Raw genomic sequence first — 23,238 nt, 5'->3', positions numbered from 1 at the left:
AAACAAAGAGTGGAATATAACTTGACATTGTAGATGATTTAGTGCGCTATTAAAATTAGCACTGAAGTAGTTTTTTTATGCCTGGTTTGTTTGGAATAGTCATATTCAAATAATCAAGGTAAAGTTACTACCAAAATCATCGTTTCTTGAGAAAAGTGATGGCAGCCACAAACTCGAAAAGCTACGTAACTTTGTTGGTTAATTTTTAGTGTGAGCTCGTTTTGCAATAAACATCGGTTTTGTTGGCATAACGTGTTTGTATTTCCATTCCCCAAACCAATCTAATTACATTTGTTGTAAAGGTTTATTCATCGTTTCCGCTCCGCCTTGAACTTGCACACCACTAATAGCTACTCAGTTTTAAAAAAGTTAACGGCTGGTTGCGAGTGTAAAAGTGTTAATCATTCCACAAAGTAAAAATCTCGGCAACCCTAGATTGGCCATGTGTGTTAGCTGGCGGCCGTGTCAATATGCGTGTCTTTTAGCCTCTTTCTAGAAACTGAACGGAATTACGTTTCACGCAAGCGTGAACAAATCGGCGGCCATGCAAGAGACACAAAGTCATTGAAAGATATATATCTCTATTTAATATGGCTGTGAATCACGTGAATATATCCAGACCAACATGAATGAGTCATGTCAAAGCCAATTCTCTGAATTGTACACCATGGGCTATCGACTACAAAATAAATTGAAAATACTGAACATTGCAGAGCTTTGACCCCAGAGCAATTTTCAACCAACCCGTCTGTTAGCTCAAGTTCCTACTTGAATCACTGCTTAGTTAATCGTTGAAAGTGTTAATATCGCTTGTTATAAAATACAGGATTGATCGTATCCAAAGCAATATCTATAACTGTGCGAAATAATTATCATTTGACCGAAGTATTTTATATTCTAATGACGCAAGTAAAAACTATCAAATCGCACAAAATCACAGCGTAAATTTGCTCGTCGAGATGTGATGTATCGCGTAAAAATGAATCCAATTAACTGAATTAAACGACGAACACAGAAACATTATTTATAGTACACGTGTTGAAGTCTTTTTGAACAAAGAACTCGACTGACATTCAAGCAATAACACCACAAACATAAATACAAACTTACAGGGTTGTCGTGTTTTGTGGGAGCTCGCTGGGGATGGTTGACAGTCCTTTGTCCTTGCAGTCAACGATGATTCCCGGCTTGTCGTTTTCCATCTTCTCGGTACAGTTACATGACTTTGGACAGGCACTTGATCCGCCAGCAGCGACGATAACAATCGTTACAAACAGCGGCAGCTTACAACCGAACTGAGCCATCTTTTTACTCCGTCACTCAACTCAGTGTTTTTAAAGCATTGAAGCTGCGTCAAACACAGAAATAAAATAGCAACACATGATCCTGGTGATTCTTCACAGCCTGAGTTGGTTCGGATTTCAGAAGGGAAACAGTTCTCAGCTTACCACCGTTCGATCGAACTTGCCAGCTGAATTCGCCGTTCGCTTGTTATGCTTGTGGTTTTCACGCGATGAATTTAAAATTTACATAAGTTAAAGTTAATGATATGCACGGTACTACGCCACTGGTTTCGCTTTGCATAGAAAAAATCCAGCTGCCACATCTGTGTCAAGACAACTTTACGCCGCCTGCGCAATAAATACTTTAATTACGGACGTTATTTGCCTGTTAAACCGGACAGTTTAACATTGCTTCGGTTCACAAAAATACCAACATGTCACGCACACAAAGTAAATAACACAAAGCTAAATTTAACCCCAAAATAACGCAGAATAACGCCGGAAAGACAATCTTGATTTGCACGAACGTTGGTTTTCTGATTTTTTCGTCCATGGCAAAAGTATTGTTATTATTCCATTCGTTTAAGGCGGAATATGTTCAACCTTTTCAATTCTTTGTTTCGATTTTTTTTCCATTTTTGTCTCGTCTGTTGTCAGCCATGCAAAGAATTTCAAGTACCTACTCGTGAGCCCCATCAATTTGAGGGTTCTCTTAAAACACACAACCTGTCTTTGGTCGATAACTTTGAATTAACAAATTGCGTTAAGTCAATCGAAAATCATGTTTTAGTTACAGGGAGTAGAAGGAACTGAAAACAGAAAACTTGTCGAAACCAGCCTTGAAAGATATCTTGCTTTGAAAGCTGATCACAATAACTGGGATAAAAAAATAAACTTGATATCATATTCTGACAACGTCACTACATACTGGAATTATCCTGTCTTAGACGTTAATCTGACATCACCCTTCGATCTGTCACAGCAATCTGGCACTTCTAGTAACATAAACCTCGCTAATTTACATTTATTAGGACAATGTTTTGACTTCAGTGAAAAAGCAATCAGTCATCTCATTACCAAAATTATTTTGCAAAAAAGCACTTAAATTATAGGAAATCTTGTCTGCCCAGTGTAAAAGTTAGTGTTGACTCCAATGGTCACTTCACATCACTCAACTGATTGTAATTAGTCCAACCACTTATGCTTGTTACGACCTAAAGACAAAACTTTTAAAAGTTCGTAAATACGAGTCAAGATGGCTGTTGGGTCACGCTGCTTTGAAGCAGAATAGGATTAGTTAAACAAAGAAAGTGCTCTGTCCCTGTCGCAGCATTCAATTTATTATTCGCTGGTACGATTTAGTATCTAAAGCATTAACAGCCGCCCTCTTTAACAAAACGAAAAGGCCCAATTGAGTGATTAAGTTCAACACAATGCACAGCGAAAATAATGACCAATGAATCCCCAGCAGCATAATAACAGGAGGCAATTAGCGTCGCTTTTCTATCTTTTGTTCTCTATTTTGCTATTAAAATAAAAGAAATTGAAAAAGTGCTATCTTCTCACACTGATGTCCACTAAACACGCGATTAAAACACCCTTCTGGCTGAAGAAAACAAATGAAAAATGCGACCACTGTTCCGAATTTGAACGTTATCTGTTCGCATCGATTAGGACATTGATCACATTTGATTACGCGTCGCTATACGGTAGCTCGTTCGTTCGAAGTTACTTTGCTGCGTTTTCGTGCGCTGCTATTAGTGCAGTCCCATCAAAATAATAATTAGGGTCGAAATTTACCAATAGCAGCGCACCAAAACTCACCAATTATAGATTAGCGCACGAACGGCGATGAACAATAACCACATCTTTTATAACCTAAAACATTTTAATGAAACAAGCTAAAGCAGCGCGCAACACTTTCAGCATTCCATATTTCACATTTACAGATTTTCCATCTTTCGTTATTCATTTCGATACAGGACCCTTTCGACATTGCTGATTCTAGCATGACGCCGCAAGACGCGTGTGATATATGAACCCAATAAATGGCCTGGCTCTGCACCATGAGTCTCGGTAACTCAGGGGTTACTGAGCTCAATCGGTATGTGGGAATGATCGCAGTACATGGCCTGGCTCTGCACCACGAGTCTCTGTATCTCAGTGGTTACTGCGCTTAGTCGGTATGTGGGAGTGATCTCAGTAAATGGCCTAGCTGTGTACCATGAGTCTCTGTATCTCAGTGGTTACTGCGCTCAATCTGTGTCAGGTAGTGATCTCAGTAAATGGCCTGGTCCAGCACCACGAGTCTCTGTATCTCCGTGGTTACTGCAAACAATCGGTATGTGGAGTGATCTCAGTAAAAGACCTGGCTCTGCACCAGAGTCGCTGTACCTTTCAAATTGGCATCTTAATTGGGTATTTTCCTACAAATTATTAATTAAATCTAACAGGAAAATCAAGAAAGCTCACGTGTTGTCAGTATGCAAACACTGAAATACTCGTCTTAGTTTATACCAAAATAATGTACAGGTGGGGGTTGAATTCAAGGTGCTCAATAAGTTGCTCTAATTCGCCAGTGTCAAATCCATTCCGCGTTCTAAATAGTTTCATTTCATACTAGGGTAAACTTCTCTGCAGAAGGAATTCGTAAGCAAAAAGCTTATCCTTTAGCACTAAAACCCATGCGTGCTTTGCATACCCACACAGAGGGAAACACTTCAAATTAATATTTTTTTCCAGCGGTTTCGCATTTACAAGTGAAAAGCCGACGTTATTACTCTCATAAGTAACGAATCATACGGCTTCAAAGAAACATGTGAATGCTTTATTTGGTTTCTGAGCACAAAACTGGAAATTCAATGACGTTTCGTTACATTTTCAGCCATGATACCGGACTCTCAACAAGGTATATTTTACAAAGTGTGCTGAAAACGCTTTTACATAACTATTTTAATATATTAATGTTTCAGTTTCATTATCTTCTGCATAATCAACAGCTGTACCGAGCATGCTATACAAAAGGTAAATATGATGTATCAGTTTGTTTCGTATATGTACACGACAAATATTCAGGGTCTTGCACACTTTGACGGTACCCAAGGCCTGTTAACTTATTTAATCACAGAATTCTATATATATTTTTTGCTGCTTTGCTGAAAATGTGCGGCCATAACACGAATGAGGCTAGCAAGACTTCATCGCTTTCCACTGACTGGACAGTCATGGTCATTGTGGAGAGTCTGATTGTTCTTCGTAGCGTCTTGTACCTGGATGACTCTAGTCGAATTTCACATAATTCATCGCTGCAAACTTTTCCATAGTCTTTGGAGTTAGTCTCATGGCCTTATATGGCCAACACAATTTGTGCATTTTGATGAGAGTGTCTGCACCGGGGAATGTGTTTAGACTAGACCAAGACCGCCTGCCAAGATGTAGATCCCGCTAAAAGAGTTGCAGCAAAGTGTTAACACGCCAAACATCGGGCCTATATTTGATTGCACGGCACTCCTACGCCCTGCCCGACCCAAAATAAGCTGTCGCGTGAATGAGGCTGAAAACATCGTTTGTATATGAAGATTGTGCATGCTCCGCCAGCTAGACAAATTACTTGGGTTTCCATGAAGTAATTTCCATTTGTTTACATTCATTTGCTGCAGGTGTGTTTAAGTCAACCCAACTCGCCAACATTGAGTGCACATAAAAGCTGATGTTCTGATAGCATACCACAGTTTCCTTTAATTAATTGAAGTATCCACAAGTTTCAATGCGAGTTTTTGTGTCTGCAATTGATGAGTATTAACTAGTACCCTGAGTTTCCCTCGGGCATTTTTTTACTGGCATGAATAAGTAATAAAGTTAAATCCACAAGATTTCAACCGATCAGTTTGTTCAAACGTGCAGAATACTTCTAAAACTATGCTTACAGGGCTTGTTTATAAATCTCTTCTTTAACATCACACTATATTGTATTTCCCAACTTGTTTGCCTTGCATAACTGGTAAGTGGAATATCATAAGTCTGCAAATTCTTCTTCATTTCGCACTTCATGCAAGTCACTTGGAACGTTCTGACAAAGAAAGAGAATACACAGAAATGGCTACAAAGTTGAAAGACAAAAGTTTCCATGCAGACAAATAGTTATTTAGGGAATACAGATTGAATGTTGCGCAACTAGAACACGCTTCATAGGATGACCTTTGATTTGTTTGTAATAATTGCAGTTTTAATCACGACTTCACTGTTAGACACTATTCACAGAAGATTTATAACACAGACAGTCTTGATTGGCTTAGTCTAGCCGGGTTACTTATCTTTGGAGCTATTGTGAAATCCTTATCACGGCCACAAAATGAATTGAAAAGCATTAATCAATCAAATCCATCGGTGTGCTCAAATGCAACCTGACCTTTACTACACTCACACAGCTTGCATTGTCAGTCTCACACTTACTCAGCACATTTTCCCAGATCTGCACTCGGGCGTGTTCTTCTGTTAACCAGTTTTCTGGTCGGCTAAGAAGCCTGTAAAAGAAATGACCGAACATGCACTTAAAACAAACAAAATGTTTCTTGCCAGATGGCAAGAAGTGCTACCTCATAATAGAAGAAGGTTATTTGCATTCACATCGTGAGAGAAATTATATCGGTATAATTCAAAACTTCATATCTGATACATATCTGGTACGATCCCACAAACAAGCAACTCAATAAGTTCACCTTCAAATTTGTAGCTTGTTTGAGGGTAGGAAAAGAAAAAGTGATAACGCAAGAACAAGAAACGGAAACGAGAAAACCAAACTGAGTACACTGTACTTTACATATTTCACTTATCCAAAGGTGATAGTTCAGTACAAAGTACACAAAGTACTCACCGAGAGCTTGAACCAATAGCAGGTACTTCATAATCAGTAGCTCTTCTTGCCGGCGCCATTAAACCTCTGCGGTTTACAATGCCAAATGTAAGTAAGTTGTACCAGAAGTTTACAGTGTGCGCTAACAGATTCGCAAGTGGTTTATTGTAAGAAAAGAAATTGCGCGGGGATAATGGTGTGTAACCTTGCCAACGAACACATTTCGTTAGTTTCAGCGAAACATGGAAGCCAGTGTATTAAAAGTTATCGACTTGAAAAATTATGACTAAAAGTAAGTAGTGCAGGTCCTATATAGGCTCTGCGAAATAAAGGCAAATCACCCATATCAATTTTTAAACTCGTGGCTACGCGAAGCGTAGAAACGTGTTTGTTGCGGGGACTCCGATATGCAAATGTTTCACTCACTCACTCACTCAGGTGTAGACACTGTTCGTAATTAGTCGGCCCGAACGAGAGCGCCCGAGTCCGACGCCATGTTGGAATAGTAACCGAGCCCGACGCCATATCGGAAAAGTAACCGAGCCCGCCGCCATATTGGAATAGTAACCGTGCAGTCAGTGCGAGCCTACTACTCAATGCGTGCATCGTACCAGCCCGAATATTGATGATTTTGCAGCTTTTACACGACCATTAATATTAGGTGTTTCGCTAAATTGAAGTGGAGTTGACTTCGAATGTTCGAATTAGTACTATCGCCAACTTGAAGGCTGAATTTCCTGAGCATTTGAGTCGTCCAGGCGTTCAAAATGACCAGAAGATGTGCATTTGTTTACTAGAAAGTGACCTGAGAATGACTGAATCTCATGTTGATGTGGTAAGCTTCGATGAGAAAGTGTCTTATTCCTCGACCTTAATGATTTTATATGAGCGAAACGAACAACTTTTAATGAACGAAACAGCTATTGAAAACAGGACAAACATCAGCACCATTGTATAACATTGTAATTTCATTTTTATAATTTAGTAACATCTAAACCTGAGGCCAGCCGAAATATTGTTTTAACTCTACGACGTTGTGTCAGCTTTCCCGTAGTGAAGTATTATCGTTTTACTTTTCAAGTTTGGCTGATTAGATCTCCTGTGAGGTCCAACGTTCAATCAAGCAGGACCTTCGTTCACAGCTTTGCAGTTTAAACACTTAAGTTTTTCATGTTGAATTTTCCATGTTCAACCGGCATCGAGTTAAGTTTAGATTAAAGTTGTGTTCTCTATAGTTGTCTTGATTATTTTAGTACATTGATCTGAACTCTAAGTGGGATGTGAAATGCACATAAACTTGGAAAGAAATTCCCAGATACTTGATTTTGATAAGCTTCAATGATTTGTACCCTGTCCTTTGTTTACACTTTAGCTGCCTGATTGAAAAGATAACAAAGGGAAAGAAACCCCCTGTGAGCTTGTCCCCAGTTAGTAGTTAATACTAAATACATAGACACTTCAATAAAGCCGTTATTATTATTGTTGGAACACATATTTATGGTCGACAGATTTTTCGGATCAACACTGAAAATGCTTGCAAAAGAGTCTACTTATTTTGATGTACTTTACGTGCAATATATATAGAGACAAGCGGTTCCACATTGGAAAAGAAGTGCTGTCTCATGAGAAAAACGTTTGGTGAGTTCCTACGACTTGGATACATGCAAATTTTTCCAGCAGGCAGATCAACATCAAGATCTGGGTGTGAGGGAGGGGGATGGGGAGGGGGAGGGGGAGGGGGAGGGGGAGGGGGGAGAGTACTCTATGATTTGTTGGGCAGGAGTGTCCTCTGTGACCCAAGAACCCTTAGCCTTTACCACTCCATGTTCTGCTGCAATTTTGCCACCCTAGCTATTCTGGACGTATGTCTTTGTAATATGTGTGCAAAAAAAGCCAACGAAAAACACCTACACTTTGCGAATTAAGTGCGACGTTGCATGGTACAAACCCGGCTTGTTTTAACAGCATTTAATAATACACCAGTAATTGGAAGTTCACCAATATGTTTCATCTCTAGATTACTTAATCCACGAGTTTGGCCATAGGTCTCCTTTGATTTAAATCATTGTCGATACTTTTTAGATCCGTTACACAACATACTTAAGAGTAAACTGAAAATGCGATTATCAGAGAGATCACTACTGGCAACTGAGAAATATCCCCTTAGTCGAAGCACACGACTATAATGATAACACACACAATAACAAAGACCTAAACAAGTGAAATAAACAATAGCCTCTATTTGGCGCTAAAATATGCTAGGATATTTGTCCGCGGACATTATCTGTTCCGAGAAGCGAACAGTTTTCCGAGAGCGTAGCTGGAAGAAAACTGTGAGCTTCCAGGAACAGATTATGTCCAAGGACAAATATCCTAGCATATTTTCGCACCAAATGGAGGCTATTGTGTTCATTACCCTTCAAATCTCTTTTGCAACACGCGCAGTTTTGAAAATTGGGGAATATTCTGGGATATTCCCCAGTTTTAGCTGGGAATATTTGGTCACGTGACGTGTTTAGACCAATCGCGCGCGAGCGAAAATATTTGATGGATTATCGATTTTCCGTTGCACAACTTAAAAGAGTCACTCGCTCCAAAATCGACAAGTAAGTTCAAACAGAAACAATCGCTGAAAGTAGCCATTTGTTAACCATACACACATAAAAAACCACTTAAATCTAACCCCATCACAAACTCTCTACGTAAGACAAATCAAGAGTAAATCATTACCACCGATATTCAGGTTTAGACACGCTAAATGAACTCATTCAAATCTCAACATAAATCTGAAAAAATCCTCATCGAAGGCAACTGAAATTAATATCACGAACACTCCGCGAGTGAAGGTAAACTCACTAAAGCACAAAAACGAAAAAGAAACTTTTCCGTTTGCTAATCCTACAGTCTTTCTTCGCGAATCCCAACAACTTCTGATGCCACCCATCAAAAGGTGCGTGCTGCGGAAACTGTTTTAAAAACACTATTGGTAATTCTTTGGCAGTCATCGCAGCAGAAGCGATCGATAACTAGCATACTCGTGAATCTGATAGCGGCACAATATCCACAACCGGAAATGCAGAAATTTAGAATTATAAACTTCTGGATGTGCACATATTGAAGTACTTCAGAAGTGATTAATGTAACGACTAGTTTATATTGTGAGACAGCCATGTTAAGATACCAACATTGTTCACAAAAACGATAAAAAGTAAATGATACTTAATCGTGCCGCAATGATAATAGGCCCTTTACACGATCCGGTCACATGGTACAAAATCACACATGCTGGTGAGCAAGTTGCACAGTGGGACTTCCAAAACAATGCAACTCGTACCAGTCCAGCTGGACCTGCCTTTGTTTTGGAAGTCCCACTGCGCAACTTGCTCACCAGCATGTGTGATTTTGCACCATGTGACCGGATCGTGCAAAGGGCCTATTACAATCGAAAGCTATTAAAATCAAGTTCACCTCTTGATTGCATCCATGGAAACATCAATTCCCTTCTCCTGCAGGCGCGCAAAGACTTCATTGCATTCTTCTGAGGCGACAACTTCATCTTCTTCCTGACATTTTAGCAGAGATTCAAACAAATCATAAACACAAACAAAAATAAAACAAGTTAACAGAACGAAGACACAAAATAAACCGAGTTCAGGGCAGAAATAAACCATGTAGCGCCACAGAAATTCATCCTAACGAGGAAACGTCTGCACATCTCTTTTATTGTGATTGTTTTTATGATTGCTAAAAAACGAAATCTACGCAACTGTTGGGCGAGGTTTTACAACAGCGTCAATCATGAATTAAAAGCGCTTTTATAGGGATATTTTAAAGATTTAAATCTAAAAGAACACGACACTTATTCAGAAAGTACAAGGTTGAGAACTAGAAAGAGTAAAATTTCCGACACCGCCAACTACAGTTGATGAAGTATATTTAATGTCAGGTTAACTCAAATTTGTGTCAACCACGGAAGCACAGCCAATGACAAAGCGACGACAACAGATTTAACACGATCAACTTCAAAGTGATATTTGACCTGACCATAGAAGCAACAAAACAATAAACCTTTGATTCATACCAATGGAAGCGCAGTTTTCACTTGGTTGCAAAACACACCTTATTCCAGTTACGCCGGGTGAGGCTGTTGTTGTTTTCTTCCTTCAGTCTACTTTTCTCTTCTCTCTTTACTTGACGTTCTCTTGAACCTTTAACAAAACAAAAGAACATTCTAAACTAAAAACACTGCTTTGAAGCAAAATGAAATTAGTTTCTAAGCGTTAATGACACACCTGGTGGAAGTTGCGGTGGAGGTCTTTCCTTGAATAAATATCCTTCTTTCAGAACTTTGGCAGCAGCACGGCTCCTGCGAGCATCTTTAGAGCTGCAGGAATTAGACGTTGGACACAAAGAATTCATTGGCAGTACACACTCAAGTACCTTGCCGTTAGTAGCATTAACAACGACTGCAAAGAAAATTATTCAATCAAACTAAACAATTTGTCTGCTCAGCAGAATCCCAAAGGAATGATGCTTACAAAAGCTTTTAGTCAAGCTGACGACTGAAAAGACATCCCTGAAAATTAAATATTATTTAATTGTTTTCAAACTGAAAAGATGCAGCCTAAAAGGAATAAATTAAAGGGAAGTGTGGCAACAGAACATTAACATCAACACCTTGCATAAAAGCATAATATCATTTTCACCTCGACTTGCCGACGTGAGCTGATGAAGGTCTGGACCGGGTTTGTCCTCTCTCAGATCCAGTCCTTTTTCGCTGTCCAGAGATAATTGGTAATCATTGTTAGCTTCTTAAATCATTTAGGATATTGCCTATCGCTACTTAAAGAAACTTGACTAATGTTCGAGAAGCAAAGCTTGTAACTGCAGCAGCGTAAGCCTACATATAATGTATGTCTCTGCACATTTATCGTGAAATCACTGCTGCTCTGTATCGCTTAAACCTTCTTTTTTCTCTTTTTCCACTAAAGCCTAAGAAGGTTGTTTTGTGTCAACAAACCTGCACTGTCGCAGACATAGCACGCGATTTTCTTCTCGGTGACTTTGGTTCTGTTAACTCGCTGCAGGGTGGCCGATAAATCACTGCAGAACTAGGTCGAGTGGATCGATTTTTCTAAAACAAAAAATAAAACTCAAAACTACAGTTGAAGGTCAAATAAAATACAAATATTCGCTGAAAATATCAATAAGAAGAGCAGCGATTCCTACCAGGAGCTTTTCGTTTCTCGAGGATGTCTCTGTGGGTCTAGACTTTCCGCTTCTCGACACTGTTAACAGAGCTGCAGTAGGTCTGGTAACTGTCCTGCACGGGCAAGGGTCTTCATCACCTGGAATTTCTTTCATTTTCGCCAAAACTTTGGCTCGTGTGCTTTGATTTGTTCTTTGTGTATGGCTGACTTTTGACGCTTTATCAAAGGCTGTTGTTTCGGGCATTTCTCGGCGTTCCAACTCAATTTCCTTCATTTCTAAGCCATTTTGTATAACAACTCCTGAAGGAGGAGACAAAAGATAACTTTTCAGGGTCTGTTCGGAAGTATTTTCGCCGTCTAAGCTGTCAGGAGTGGTAAGTTCAAACGAAGCAAGTGAACTGCTATCAACTTGATCATCTTGATTCAAAACATCTCGACTAAACGTTACTGATTTCTTTGAAAGATTACTGGCAGCTGACAAGTGGGTGTCCAGACCACGTAAATCAATATTTCCTTCAGAGTTTGATTTTCGCAAAGATGACTTTGATGGCTGGTTCTGAACATTTATTTTGTCAACAGAATGTTTCTGCCTCGAGGTAGATTTTTTGCTGCTCTTTGCAGTAATCCATTTTGGAAGTGGTGGTTTTGTTGCAACCTGAAAAAAAAACATAGATAGACGTGATAAAGGACGGAACTAGAATTGGAATCGGAACTGGAGTTGACTGATGTATAACATAAACACTTAAGCAAATAAGCATCACGTCTTTAAACATACTGTATCATACAGACACAAAATACAACAAATAAACATAAGGTCTTTAAACATACTGTATCATACAGACACAAAATACAACAAATAAACATAAGGTCTTTAAACACACTGTATCATACAGACACGAAATACGACAAATAAACAATAAGCATCAGGTCTTTACACATACTGTAACATCCAGACAGAAGCATTTTGTTGCCCTTTTGCAGCTCACCTGGTCAACCTTGCCATGCTCTTCATCACTGACATCATTGGGTTTCAAAGTTCTTCTGGTGTCTCTCATGCGGATCCTCACCGCTAAATCTTCAGAGTTGAAAAATTCCACGGTTTTTCCTTGCAGCACAAGAGAACTCTCGCTTTGGTGTTTCCTGATACGTCCTGAATCGTTTGTATGCTTGCTCATATATCTCGCCGAGCAAACTCGGCTATTTCTTAAAGGAAGAGTGCTTGAAATGTAAGGATCTGCAGGCTCTTCAACCCAGACAGTTTCATACAAACCACTTTCTGGTCTTGTTTCATCAACAGGAGGGCAATCTATTTGCGTGCTAGCCAAGTGTACCGTCGGTGTGACGACGCCGCTCGAGGCACATTTATCCTCACCCGAGCCATAGTCTAGCTCCAAGTCTCGTGGACTAATACGAAGTCCACTGACTTTTGCCTTAGCGCTTTCCATATCAAGTAGCATTCCTGATATTTCAGCAGCTTCCGTTTGATTTTTTTCGCTTAACTCGTCCAGGAGAACTTCACTCTTTGCAACATAATCAGTGGAAGGTCTTCCAGGTTTAAAGTCACTTTGAGTGTCTTCGTCTTCGCTACCTGTACCTTCATTACTCGCCGTTGGAATTGCGAAAACTAGGGAACGAGAACCTGCCGAAGACACCGATCTCGTCTGCGAAAATTCATTGATGATATCATAATTATCATCATTCTCGTCACTGAGATATTCTTCACTTGAGTCTGGTGAGTTTGTCCTCGGACAAGTTGGTTCCGGTGAGGCTCGAGGCGCAGGTGGAGTAGCGCTCGTAGCATCCTCGTTATCACAAAATGCCACCGAATATCTCTGAAGTCCTTCAAGTCTGCACGTTTGATGTTGCTCCACGTGTTGAGGATCTAGGTAAACTAATCCTTAAAATTCGTAAAACAGAAAAAAAAACATAAAACATAAGTAAACAGCATCCGAGAGAAGGGGCGTAAACGTAACGTTCAGAGAACTTAGATGAACATAACATGGAATCGAGGAAAACCATAAATAAGCACTCACTGAATGAGCTTGGATTCCTACCTATAAATCTGTTTCTAATATAATCGGCGGGCAGACGTCTTCTATTTCCTTTCAAGTGGAAAACTTTTCCGTCCGCTTAAAAGGCAACAGTAAGACGTCTACAAGCAGGCTATTTCTAATACTCATCTACTTCTTTCATAATATTCTTCCACATGGAGTGTTTTTGCACAAAATGAAGATCGTAAACTCTCCTGTCTGCACACGTTGTGACTCGTTAGAGACGCTATTCCATATGCTAGTTAACTGTATTGTAATTCAAAAGTTTTGGTTTGAAGTAATAAGCTGGTGGAAAATCACATTGGTGAATGTTTGCTAATTGATGACTTGAGTATAATGTATGGCTATAATTCCGAAGATCCTGAAATGCATATCTTTAATTATTACATCCTTCTTGGCAAGAGACACATCTTCCCGCAAGTTAAGGATCGAATTTAAATCCCAAAGGTCTGTTCACTTTCTTGAATTTGTTAAAGACAAGTTAATTGTGCAAAGATCGATTTTATATTCGAAAGGCCAAAAGGCAAAATTTCTTTCACTATGGAAGCCTCTCCTCTCCTTACTGTAAATAGTTATAATCTAATGTACGGTATGCGTAAAAGCAAGCCTGGATATATTAAGTGTTAGCTGTAATCTTAATTCTTGTAATGTAAGTTTTGTAACCTTAAGTTTTGTAGTGAAAGTGATGCAAGTGATGTTGTGATAAAAATAAAAGTGTTTAAAAAAATCTACTTCTTTCGCTTGGTTTCTACAGAGGGAAGCTGCCACTCCTTCCCCTTACAGGATAGGATGCCAGTCCATCACAGGGTGCCCCCCTTATCCCCCCTCCCCGCCCCCCACCCCCCTCCTTGGCGTTTGGCTGGATAGGTAGGTATTCCTAACAATTTACCCCGGGGTAAACAATTGAGGAGAATTCATAGATGCATCAAGACAATCAGTTAACATGCACATGTAATTAGTTAACTTGATAATATTAAGTACGGGCCAGTCAATGGTCAATCAACGATCACATGAAAATGTAAACATCGATTATTATTGACTGGCAGTAAGTGCCATGCACATTCCGCTGCACTAAAGAGGGCTTGCAAAGAACAGATCTTGAGACAAACTTCCCGTCTGGTGTGTGATAGACGGTTACCACAGGTGTTTTTTTCAGCTGGTTGAAGGGAGAGAGAGCAGTTCATGACATGTACGTCATTTTCTTTACCTTCTAATTCACACCAGATTTATTAAAACTGTTCTATCATTATAGAAGCTTTTCTCCATCTGTACATTACAGATGCATTGAGTATTCAAGATTGATATCATTAGTATTTTACCGGGGATTGCACATTCATTTTTGATTTTTTGAAACCCAAATGAATTGTTTATGTTGAGTCTTTTTTCTGGGCTAGCGTTCATCCAAAATAGACATCCGTCAGTTTTTCAATTGATGGTACAGGAAGTTCCAAATATGTAAAGAACATTGATTACAACACGTGATTTTACCAAACATTTTGCAGTCCGTTACTACTTTAAACAATGCTACCCCTAGTTACATGTATAATAGACACTAGTGGTTTACTGGAAAATACACCACTCATAAAATTTATACAACACTACATGCGGCATATGTATTTTGCCATACCGTCACGAGTAAGGATATTGATAAAGTCATTTCTTGCTTTTTCTTTATCTTCGAACTAAGCTGTTCAAACAGTGAAAAAAGAGCCGAAATGAGAACATCATCACAGACTGACACATTGTGACAGTAAAGTGTCTTGTTCAATAACACAACTTAGGTACCCTGACTAGGACTTGGAGTGACAGGGACTGACACACGGTGACAGTAAAGTGTCTTCTTCAATAACTCAACACAGGTACCCTGACTAGGACTTGGAGTGACAGGGACTGACACACTGTGACAGTTAAGTGTCTTGTTCCATAACTCACCACAGGTACCCTGACTAGGACTTGGAGTGACAGGAACTGACACATTGTGACAGTAAAGTGTCTTGTTCAATAACTCACCACAGGTACCCTGACTAGGACTTGGAGTGACAGGGACTGACACACTGTGACAGTAAAGTGTCTTGTTCAATAACTCAACACAGGTACCCTGGCTAGGACTTGGAGTGACAGGGACAGACACACTGTGACAGTAAAGTGTTTTGTTCAATAACACAACACAGTTAATACCCTGGCTAGGACTTGGAGTGACAGGAACTGAGACACTGTGACAGTAAAGTGTCTTCTTCAATAACTCAACACAAGTACCCTGACTAGGACTTGGAGTGACAGGGACTGACACACTGTGACAGTTAAGTGTCTTGTTCAATAACTCAACACAGGTACCCTGACTAGGACTTGGAGTGACAGGGACTGACACACTGTGACAGTTAAGTGTCTTGTTCAATAACTCAACACAGGTACCCTGACTAGGACTTGGAGTGACAGAGACTGAGACATTGTGACAGTAAAGTGTCTTGTTCAATAACTCACCACAGGTACCCTGACTAGGACTTAGAGTGACAGGGACTGACACACTGTGACAGTAAAGTGTCTTGTTCAATAACTCAACACAGGTACCCTGACTAGGACTTGGAGTGACAGGGACTGACACACTGTGACAGTAAAGTGTCTTGTTCAATAACTCAACACAGTTACCCTGACTAGGACTTGGAGTGACAGGGACAGACACACTGTGACAGTAAAGTGTCTTGTTCAATAACTCAACACAGTTACCCTGGCTAGGACTTGAAGTGACAGGGACAGACACACTGTGACAGTAAAGTGTCTTATTCAATAACTCAACACAGTTACCCTGGCTAGGACTTGGAGTGACAGAGACTGACACACTGTGACAGTAAAGTGTCTTGTTCAATAACTCAACACAGGTACCCTGGCTAGGACTTGGAGTGACAGAGACTGACACACTGTGACAGTAAAGTGTCTTGTTCAATAACTCAACACAGTTACCCTGACTAGGACTTGGAGTGACAGGGACAGACACACTGTGACAGTAAAGTGTCTTGTTCAATAACTCAACACAGTTACCCTGGCTAGGACTTGAAGTGACAGGGACAGACACACTGTGACAGTAAAGTGTCTTATTCAATAACTCAACACAGTTACCCTGGCTAGGACTTGAAGTGACAGGGACAGACACACTGTGACAGTTAAGTGTCTTGTTCAATAACTCAACACAGTTACCCTGACTAGGACTTAGAGTGACAGGGACTGACACACTGTGACAGTAAAGTGTCTTGTTCAATAACTCAACACAGGTACCCTGACTAGGACTTGAAGTGACAGGGACAGACACACTGTGACAGTAAAGTGTCTTGTTCAATAACTCAACACAGTTACCCTGGCTAGGACTTGAAGTGACAGGGACAGACACACTGTGACAGTAAAGTGTCTTATTCAATAACTCAACACAGTTACCCTGGCTAGGACTTGGAGTGACAGAGACTGACACACTGTGACAGTAAAGTGTCTTGTTCAATAACTCAACACAGGTACCCTGGCTAGGACTTGGAGTGACAGAGACTGACACACTGTGACAGTAAAGTGTCTTGTTCAATAACTCAACACAGGTACCCTGACTAGGACTTGGAGTGACAGGGACAGACACACTGTGACAGTAAAGTGTCTTGTTCAATAACTCAACACAGTTACCCTGGCTAGGACTTGGAGTGACAGGGACAGACACACTGTGACAGTAAAGTGTCTTGTTCGATAACTCAACACAGGTACCCTGACTAGGACTTGGAGTGACAGGGACAGACACTGTGACAGTAAAGTGTCTTGTTCAATAACTCAACACAGTTACCCTGGCTAGGACTTGGTGTGACAATTGTTAAAGTTGTGCATTGTGGGAAATATATTTGAAGGATGATAAAGATTTTGTGCAAAAATATGCTTGGATATTAATTTTGTCCTTGGACATTATAATAATAATAGTAATTTATTTATATAGCACTATTTCTATCACTGCATGTATCTATTTATAGTGCTTTACAATGACTTTAAAAATATCTCTCCAATAAAAAATAACAAAAAAAACATTGTCTGTTCCTCAAAGCTAAAGGTTTTAGGGCAGGATAGGACTCTTTATTTAAAGTGGTAATATGCTTAGCCATATGGCTAGTTTACAGATATCCCACTACTAAAATTAAGATAACTAACTACAATATATTTATGATATTAAAAGCTATAACATGTTCATACAATAAAAATTGAAAATTTCATTAATAGACTATGATAGGACTTGGAGTGACAGGGACTATGATACAGTAAAATAGATATTTCATATGTTAAACTTCGAACCTTGCTAACAAAATCCTTCTTCAAGGTATCCTCTCAGAAAACTGTTTGCTTCTTGAAATGGATAGTGTCCATTGAAAAATAAATATCTGAGAATATTGACAAATTGAGCCTATTGTTTACATAGGCTAGGGCTTGGAGTTGCAGGGACTAAGGCACTGTCATAGTAAAGTGTCATGCCCTAAAAAAATATAGTTCTTGAAGCCGTGCTTAAGGATCAGGTATTTCCTTAATTCTGGTACCTTTATAAACAGGATCATCTTTTTTCACATCAGTGATTAGCGGAGGTCCATGAGGTGGACGAGCCTGGGGTGTCACTGTTTGTCCTTTCACTAAAAAGGAAAAAAAAAAATTAAACTCTCCTGTACTACATATCCACAGAAGGATTAACTAAGAAGAATAAACTTGATCTTAGGAGAACAAGCAGGAGGTAAAACACATTGGGATTGAGGTAAACTACATGTACATGTAAAGGTATCTTTAATTAAAATGTTTTTGTGTATAATTCCATTCCTATACAGACCTTTATGTTTACTTTCAACAAATTGTTCAGGTAATCTATTGTGAACCTGGGGTACCGTACCTGTGCTTTTTTCTAAGTTCACAGCTTTTCTACTTTATGTACATGTACAGTAAATAGTCATTCCCAGGAAGATGTAAATCGCGGCAAATACGTTTCCAATGTATTTCAGTAAACATTGTAGCAGCAAATTTAGGCATTTACATGTAGCAAGCACTTTCGATAATTTTTAAAGAAAGACATTCATATTATTTGCTACCTGTAATGAAAGCATTATAGCTGTGTTCAGAAGGTTTCTCACTGTCATGTTTCCTAGTTGCATTCTTGGTTGAATATATTGCAGAGGAATGTGGTCTTCTCCTTTCCTTGGACTTTTGTGACTGTCGTTCATTGAACTGTTTAACTATTTCAGGTATGGATAAATCTGGCATACTATTGAAGGAGAAAACCAAACAGCAGTGGTTACTGTTCAACTGCATCATCTCCTTCAAAACAATCATTTTTATTATTCAACAATAAAAAAGGGAAATTATGAGCATGATTATTCTAAATTTAAAAATCAAAGCAATCTTATTCTCAGTACAAGATTACAGTTTTCAAAAAAATTAAACCGGAAACTGTTCTTCTTTAAAAAAAAAATTCCTTGACATTGAGGTTTTAGCTACCTGGTAGTAGTCTTTGACAAATATAGCGACAAAGATTAACCTCTTTAAAAAAAAAAGTATACTTAATGAAGAAGTAAAACAGATTTAGTGAAGGGTGTTGATCAGAAATTTAATTTGCTTTTGAAAATGTTCCTCACCACTAATTGGCAACGCATCAACATTTAGTTATTACTGTATCATTTCCCATTATGAAATTACACAAAGTTGCATCATTAGGTCATATTTGAGTTTGTACACATTTTTGTACACTACATGTGTACCTGGCTGTTTCTTGACTGTCAAGTGCTAACTGTGGAGGCTCGGCTTCCAAACTTAAGAAACTGTTTTTGCTTTTACTCCTGTAATTACACTGGCAGTAGACTTCTCTCTCACGTGGTCCTCCACCCAGCCAATAGGATGCCTTTTTCACATCTTTCAGTCGAGAGAGTGACTGATTTGCATGATGTAACCAATCCTACAAATGAGAAAAGAATCTGCTTAACACACAGCAAAACAGATAGGAATTGTAAAGGTTTTCAAAGGTAAAATAAAATTACTTCTGTCAGAAAAAAGGCAAGACCTCAAGACCAGCACGTCAGCAGATGAGAAGCAACAGGATGTTGTGAAAGTATTATAAATAACCAGAGAACATTTTCCCAAGATAACTCTGTTTCTCTCCACCTAGTAATGTATAGCTTTTAACAGCGTGTTTTGTCTTTTATTTTTATGAACATGATCAGTTGGGAAATCTGTATAAAGGACGTTCATTTACTTTCTTAAATGGTTGGTGACTACACTGAATACTTTTCTTTTTTTTTGTATGTACATACTGAATAAATGATTTGGCTCTCTCAAAAACAAAACAAAAAACATACAATCTGAACATGAGAAGTTCAGTAAATATGTTGTGGTTTTTTCTTACGTACATTTGAATTTTTGTACTAATTTGAGTGTGGGTAACTTAAAACTACAGTATCTTTCTGTAGAGCTTGATGCAAGTGGAAGAAGGTATAAATTGGAGAAGTTATATTGCTATCCCTTATTGAAACAACTTTTTCAATCCAAACAAGTTTAAATTTAAGTAGCAGGCACAACATTATTGTCCCATCAAATGTTTCTTTTTCACAAAGTTAATAGTTCACATAGAAAGGTTCGTGCAGGTGCTGGTTCAGGGGACAAGAATACAAATGTATGCCTGTGCATTATTTTTGTAAATTAACTGAGATACTACACACACTCTGTGCTGGTAAACAAAGAGGTTCCCAATATGGTAGCACTACCCGAGAACTAGAAAATCAGAACACTACATAACACAAGCAAGAACACACAATGTAAGCTAAATAGATACCAAAAAGTGGAATATCTTTTCCTTCAACACATACATGGAAATTTGCAAAAAAAAAAAAAACAAACATTGGTTGCTGTATTAAGCTTACATGTAAGGCCTGATTTTTTTTTCTGTTGCTGAGATATCCTGTAACAGTGCATACATGTACCTTCAGCACTGAACTACAGCACATCAACTGCCACAATTGCCATAGACAGGTAAAATTCACTTAAACCTTGGCTTCAATTACTTTGGCTGGTTCACAATTATGATCATTAATTCATTTACTTTGACTGTTTTACACTGATCTGCAATTTCACAAAAACTATAAAGAGCATGTACAGCTTTAGCTTAGGGTTAATGTAGCGTGCTGTTTATACACCTAATGGCCATTTCCCTCTATGAGACGTGCCTGCAGGTAGTTAGTACTTGTATTCATCAACTTGGACTGGATATGTAACCGTTCACAGGAAAACATACTTTAATGCTTATCCGTCAGACAGGCAAAACCATTAATCATCTGTTAGTTACCCATTAGAAATTTTTCTCGAAAATGATAGATGTGTTAATGTAACCACTAGCTTTGAAAGTCAAAACATTAGAGCGCAGAGTGTAAGCGTTAGCCATTAGCCTGTATCCATTAGTCATTAGCATCATACTGTTACAACAAAAAGCCCATCACTGCAGAGCCGTTAGAAAAAATTGGCATCCGTTAAACCGTAATGTAACTGTTTGCTATCCATTAGAATGGCCCGGCAAAGGTTATAAGTAAAGGAATCCGTGTATTGCAAGACATAAGCTATGTCTCGGCCTGAAGTCGACTTCATAAGTTACATTGCAATGTGCATGAGAATGGCTATTAAAGCGAACAAAGCAAGCCCTTTTTTAAAAGTCTTCAGGTTATGGAGCGGCCGCACAAGCAATATAGTCTCATTCGCATTACAGAGACTGAGCAAGCGATGTAGTTGAAGAGGGAATAAGATGGGTAGCTTTATTCCGGGTATATTGTAAGTATTAATCTAGCTTGAGATTCCACGAGTATTGTATGCTGTTCACTGATAAAGTATAATTGGACTGAATATCAATAATGCATTAGCGAAAAACTGTTTGAAACATATAAATTCCTAGTTAAGCTTGTTCATCACTGTAAGCATGGGAAGGTCATAAAGTCATAGACTTTATAGTTATTACAAACTAGTGATAAACCTTGCTGTGAAGTCAGGTCACAACTTCAATTTCACTTTGCTCTTTCTTTTGATCAAAAACTTGTTTACACAAAATGTGAAACTGACACGTCCAGCACGAAACATTGCTTTGCAACACATTGTGCTATGAAGTGGTTATGGAAATGTATTTAAGTTTTCATGCCAATAAAAACATACTAGTCACGATTCAGCTTTTTCACTTGCTAGCAATTTGTTAATATCAGACTAATTATTCAGCGGGCCCATGTCTAGATGAATTTAGCATTCATTTTGAGTGGTGTTTCCATTTCATGGCTATGAATGAAATCAGCATTAAATTTTCATGGGGATATTCACCTTTTTCTGTAGCAATTTAACTACTATTTGGCTGTACAGCATGCATGGGTACCAGTTGCTAATGCTCAAGCAGATCAGATGCAAGCGTTAGACACTTTCACAGCTATCCATTAGATTTTTTCTCAGCCGTTTATCGGCTGCCAATCGTTTTCATGAGCCTTTAGGCAGAATTAGTTAGCGTTTAGACCGTTAGGGCAAGACATTAGAACACTGTGATGAACCCTTAGGCAAAACTTGTTAGCCATTGGGATGTTAGCACAAAGCGTTAGAACGCTTTGAAGGCTGTTAACTATCTGTTAATTATCCGTTAGTTTTTTGCCGTTTAACGGATTAGCGTTAAAGTACGTTTTCCCATGAACAGTCACATAATTGTTTGTTTTGATGAATACAACTAGGCTCGTTTCATAGAGAGAATTAGCCATTAGCCTTAATACATCAGCTGTCCACTTGTTTTGATCTAACTACATGACTCTGACTTTGAAATAAAGCCGAAATAAAGTAACAATATTTTTTGCAGTGAAATAAACCAAAACTTGGTTTTCAACAATGTTAACAATCCCCGGACTCGTCATGTTTATGTTGTATCGTTCTTGACAGCTGATTTCACGCTCTTATTGAGATTGGAGAGTTTCATGGATACATGTAGTCTGAAGTCCTTATGCAAGTTAAGGGGAAAATTAAGAGTAAACGAAAAGGACAGTAACAATGCATGAGGAAATAAGCTTAACATAACGTAAAACCGCCGAAAGCTTGGCGTCTTATTTGTTTACTTACACGCGTGGCTACTGGTCTTTCTGAGTAAACGTCATTTTCGGCATGACCAGATCCTGCCATTATGCTCATAAGACGACCTGTTCAAAACATCTGGTTTGTAGCTTCATTTTCAAGATTAATGATAACTAAAAGTGCTCATTTTACTTTCAACTCGGGCCCTAGTAACTGTAAAAAAACTTCCGATTATAAGTGGCCATTTTGAATCCTCATTTGTTTATCCTCTGATTAAGATGATCGCTGGCGCGAAAAAATAAATTTCGTTCCCAGATTTCTTGTGGATCAGTGTAACCATCATAACAGCAGTCAAAGAAATTTTCCTGTCTACCTGAGTGCGTGGTCACGTAAATGATGAAAGGGAGTTTGCTCTTTTTCATTTTTGCTCCCGGGAATCTCAATACTTCCCCAGGACAAACGGTTATAACATAACGGAGGCCTCTTCTAATAGTTCACTCGCCGGGAAAGTTTCATGATACTGGCTTATGCGTCAGTCAATTCCAGAAGTGCCCACCCCCCCCCCCCCGGGCTAACCCCCGGGCATTAACATATTTTGGAAAAAAATGGGCAAATTCCCCGGGGTGGGGACACATAAGCTGTCTAAATGCCCCGGGGAGGGGACGAAGAAAGAGGGCAAATGCCCCCGTCCCCGCGATCGTCGCCTTCCAACACCTCTGCAGTTTTTTTATTAATCATTGAATAGAACGTTCAGCTGTTCAGTATTTTAATGCAAC

At 39.0% G+C, this 23,238-nt stretch overlaps 2 protein-coding genes across 5 annotated transcripts in view; both read right to left on the bottom strand.

Annotated features, from left to right (window-relative positions):
* Positions 1–1,656, bottom strand: part of LOC110069632 (uncharacterized) — a 28,740-nt gene extending 27,084 nt beyond the window's left edge. Inside the window, exons 1-2 of one of the 3 annotated variants that reach the window (XM_020777154.2) lie at positions 1,449–1,656; positions 1,111–1,348 (exon numbers count right to left, since the gene is read on the bottom strand). In XM_020777154.2, coding sequence (XP_020632813.2) covers positions 1,111–1,304 — 194 coding nt within the window. In that variant the 5' untranslated portion in view covers positions 1,305–1,348; positions 1,449–1,656. Of the gene's footprint in view, positions 1–1,110 lie in introns of all 3 variants that reach the window. The other 2 variants (XM_089275760.1, XM_020777156.2) reach the window with 2 other exon arrangements.
* Positions 1,657–4,088: 2,432 nt separating this feature from the next.
* Positions 4,089–22,922, bottom strand: LOC110069634 (uncharacterized). Of its 2 annotated transcripts, XM_020777157.2 has the most exons (14): positions 22,511–22,912; positions 19,150–19,343; positions 18,484–18,656; positions 17,947–18,036; positions 12,332–13,242; positions 11,365–12,000; positions 11,156–11,269; positions 10,842–10,912; positions 10,428–10,519; positions 10,255–10,343; positions 9,604–9,698; positions 6,157–6,222; positions 5,736–5,806; positions 4,089–5,352 (listed from the first exon to the last, which is right to left on the bottom strand). In XM_020777157.2, the coding sequence occupies exons 1-14, from the start codon at positions 22,577–22,579 to the stop codon at positions 5,339–5,341; spliced, it is 2,685 nt and encodes an 894-aa protein (XP_020632816.2). In that variant the 5' UTR covers positions 22,580–22,912; the 3' UTR covers positions 4,089–5,338. The 2 variants fall into 2 exon arrangements, with proteins under 2 accessions (XP_020632816.2, XP_089131887.1); XM_089275761.1 differs by lacking the exon at positions 4,089–5,352 and having other exon boundaries at positions 5,359–5,806; positions 22,511–22,922.
* Between the last annotated feature and the right edge of the window lie 316 nt (positions 22,923–23,238).

Source organism: Orbicella faveolata, unplaced genomic scaffold (assembly GCF_042242905.1).
Source record: "Orbicella faveolata isolate gen_17 unplaced genomic scaffold, um_ofav_v1 contig_37, whole genome shotgun sequence".
In the NCBI taxonomy this organism is placed as follows: Eukaryota; Metazoa; Cnidaria; class Anthozoa; order Scleractinia; family Merulinidae; genus Orbicella; species Orbicella faveolata.
The sequence above is the reverse complement of the archived record's forward strand: the minus strand, read 5'-3'. Positions and strand labels throughout refer to the sequence as shown.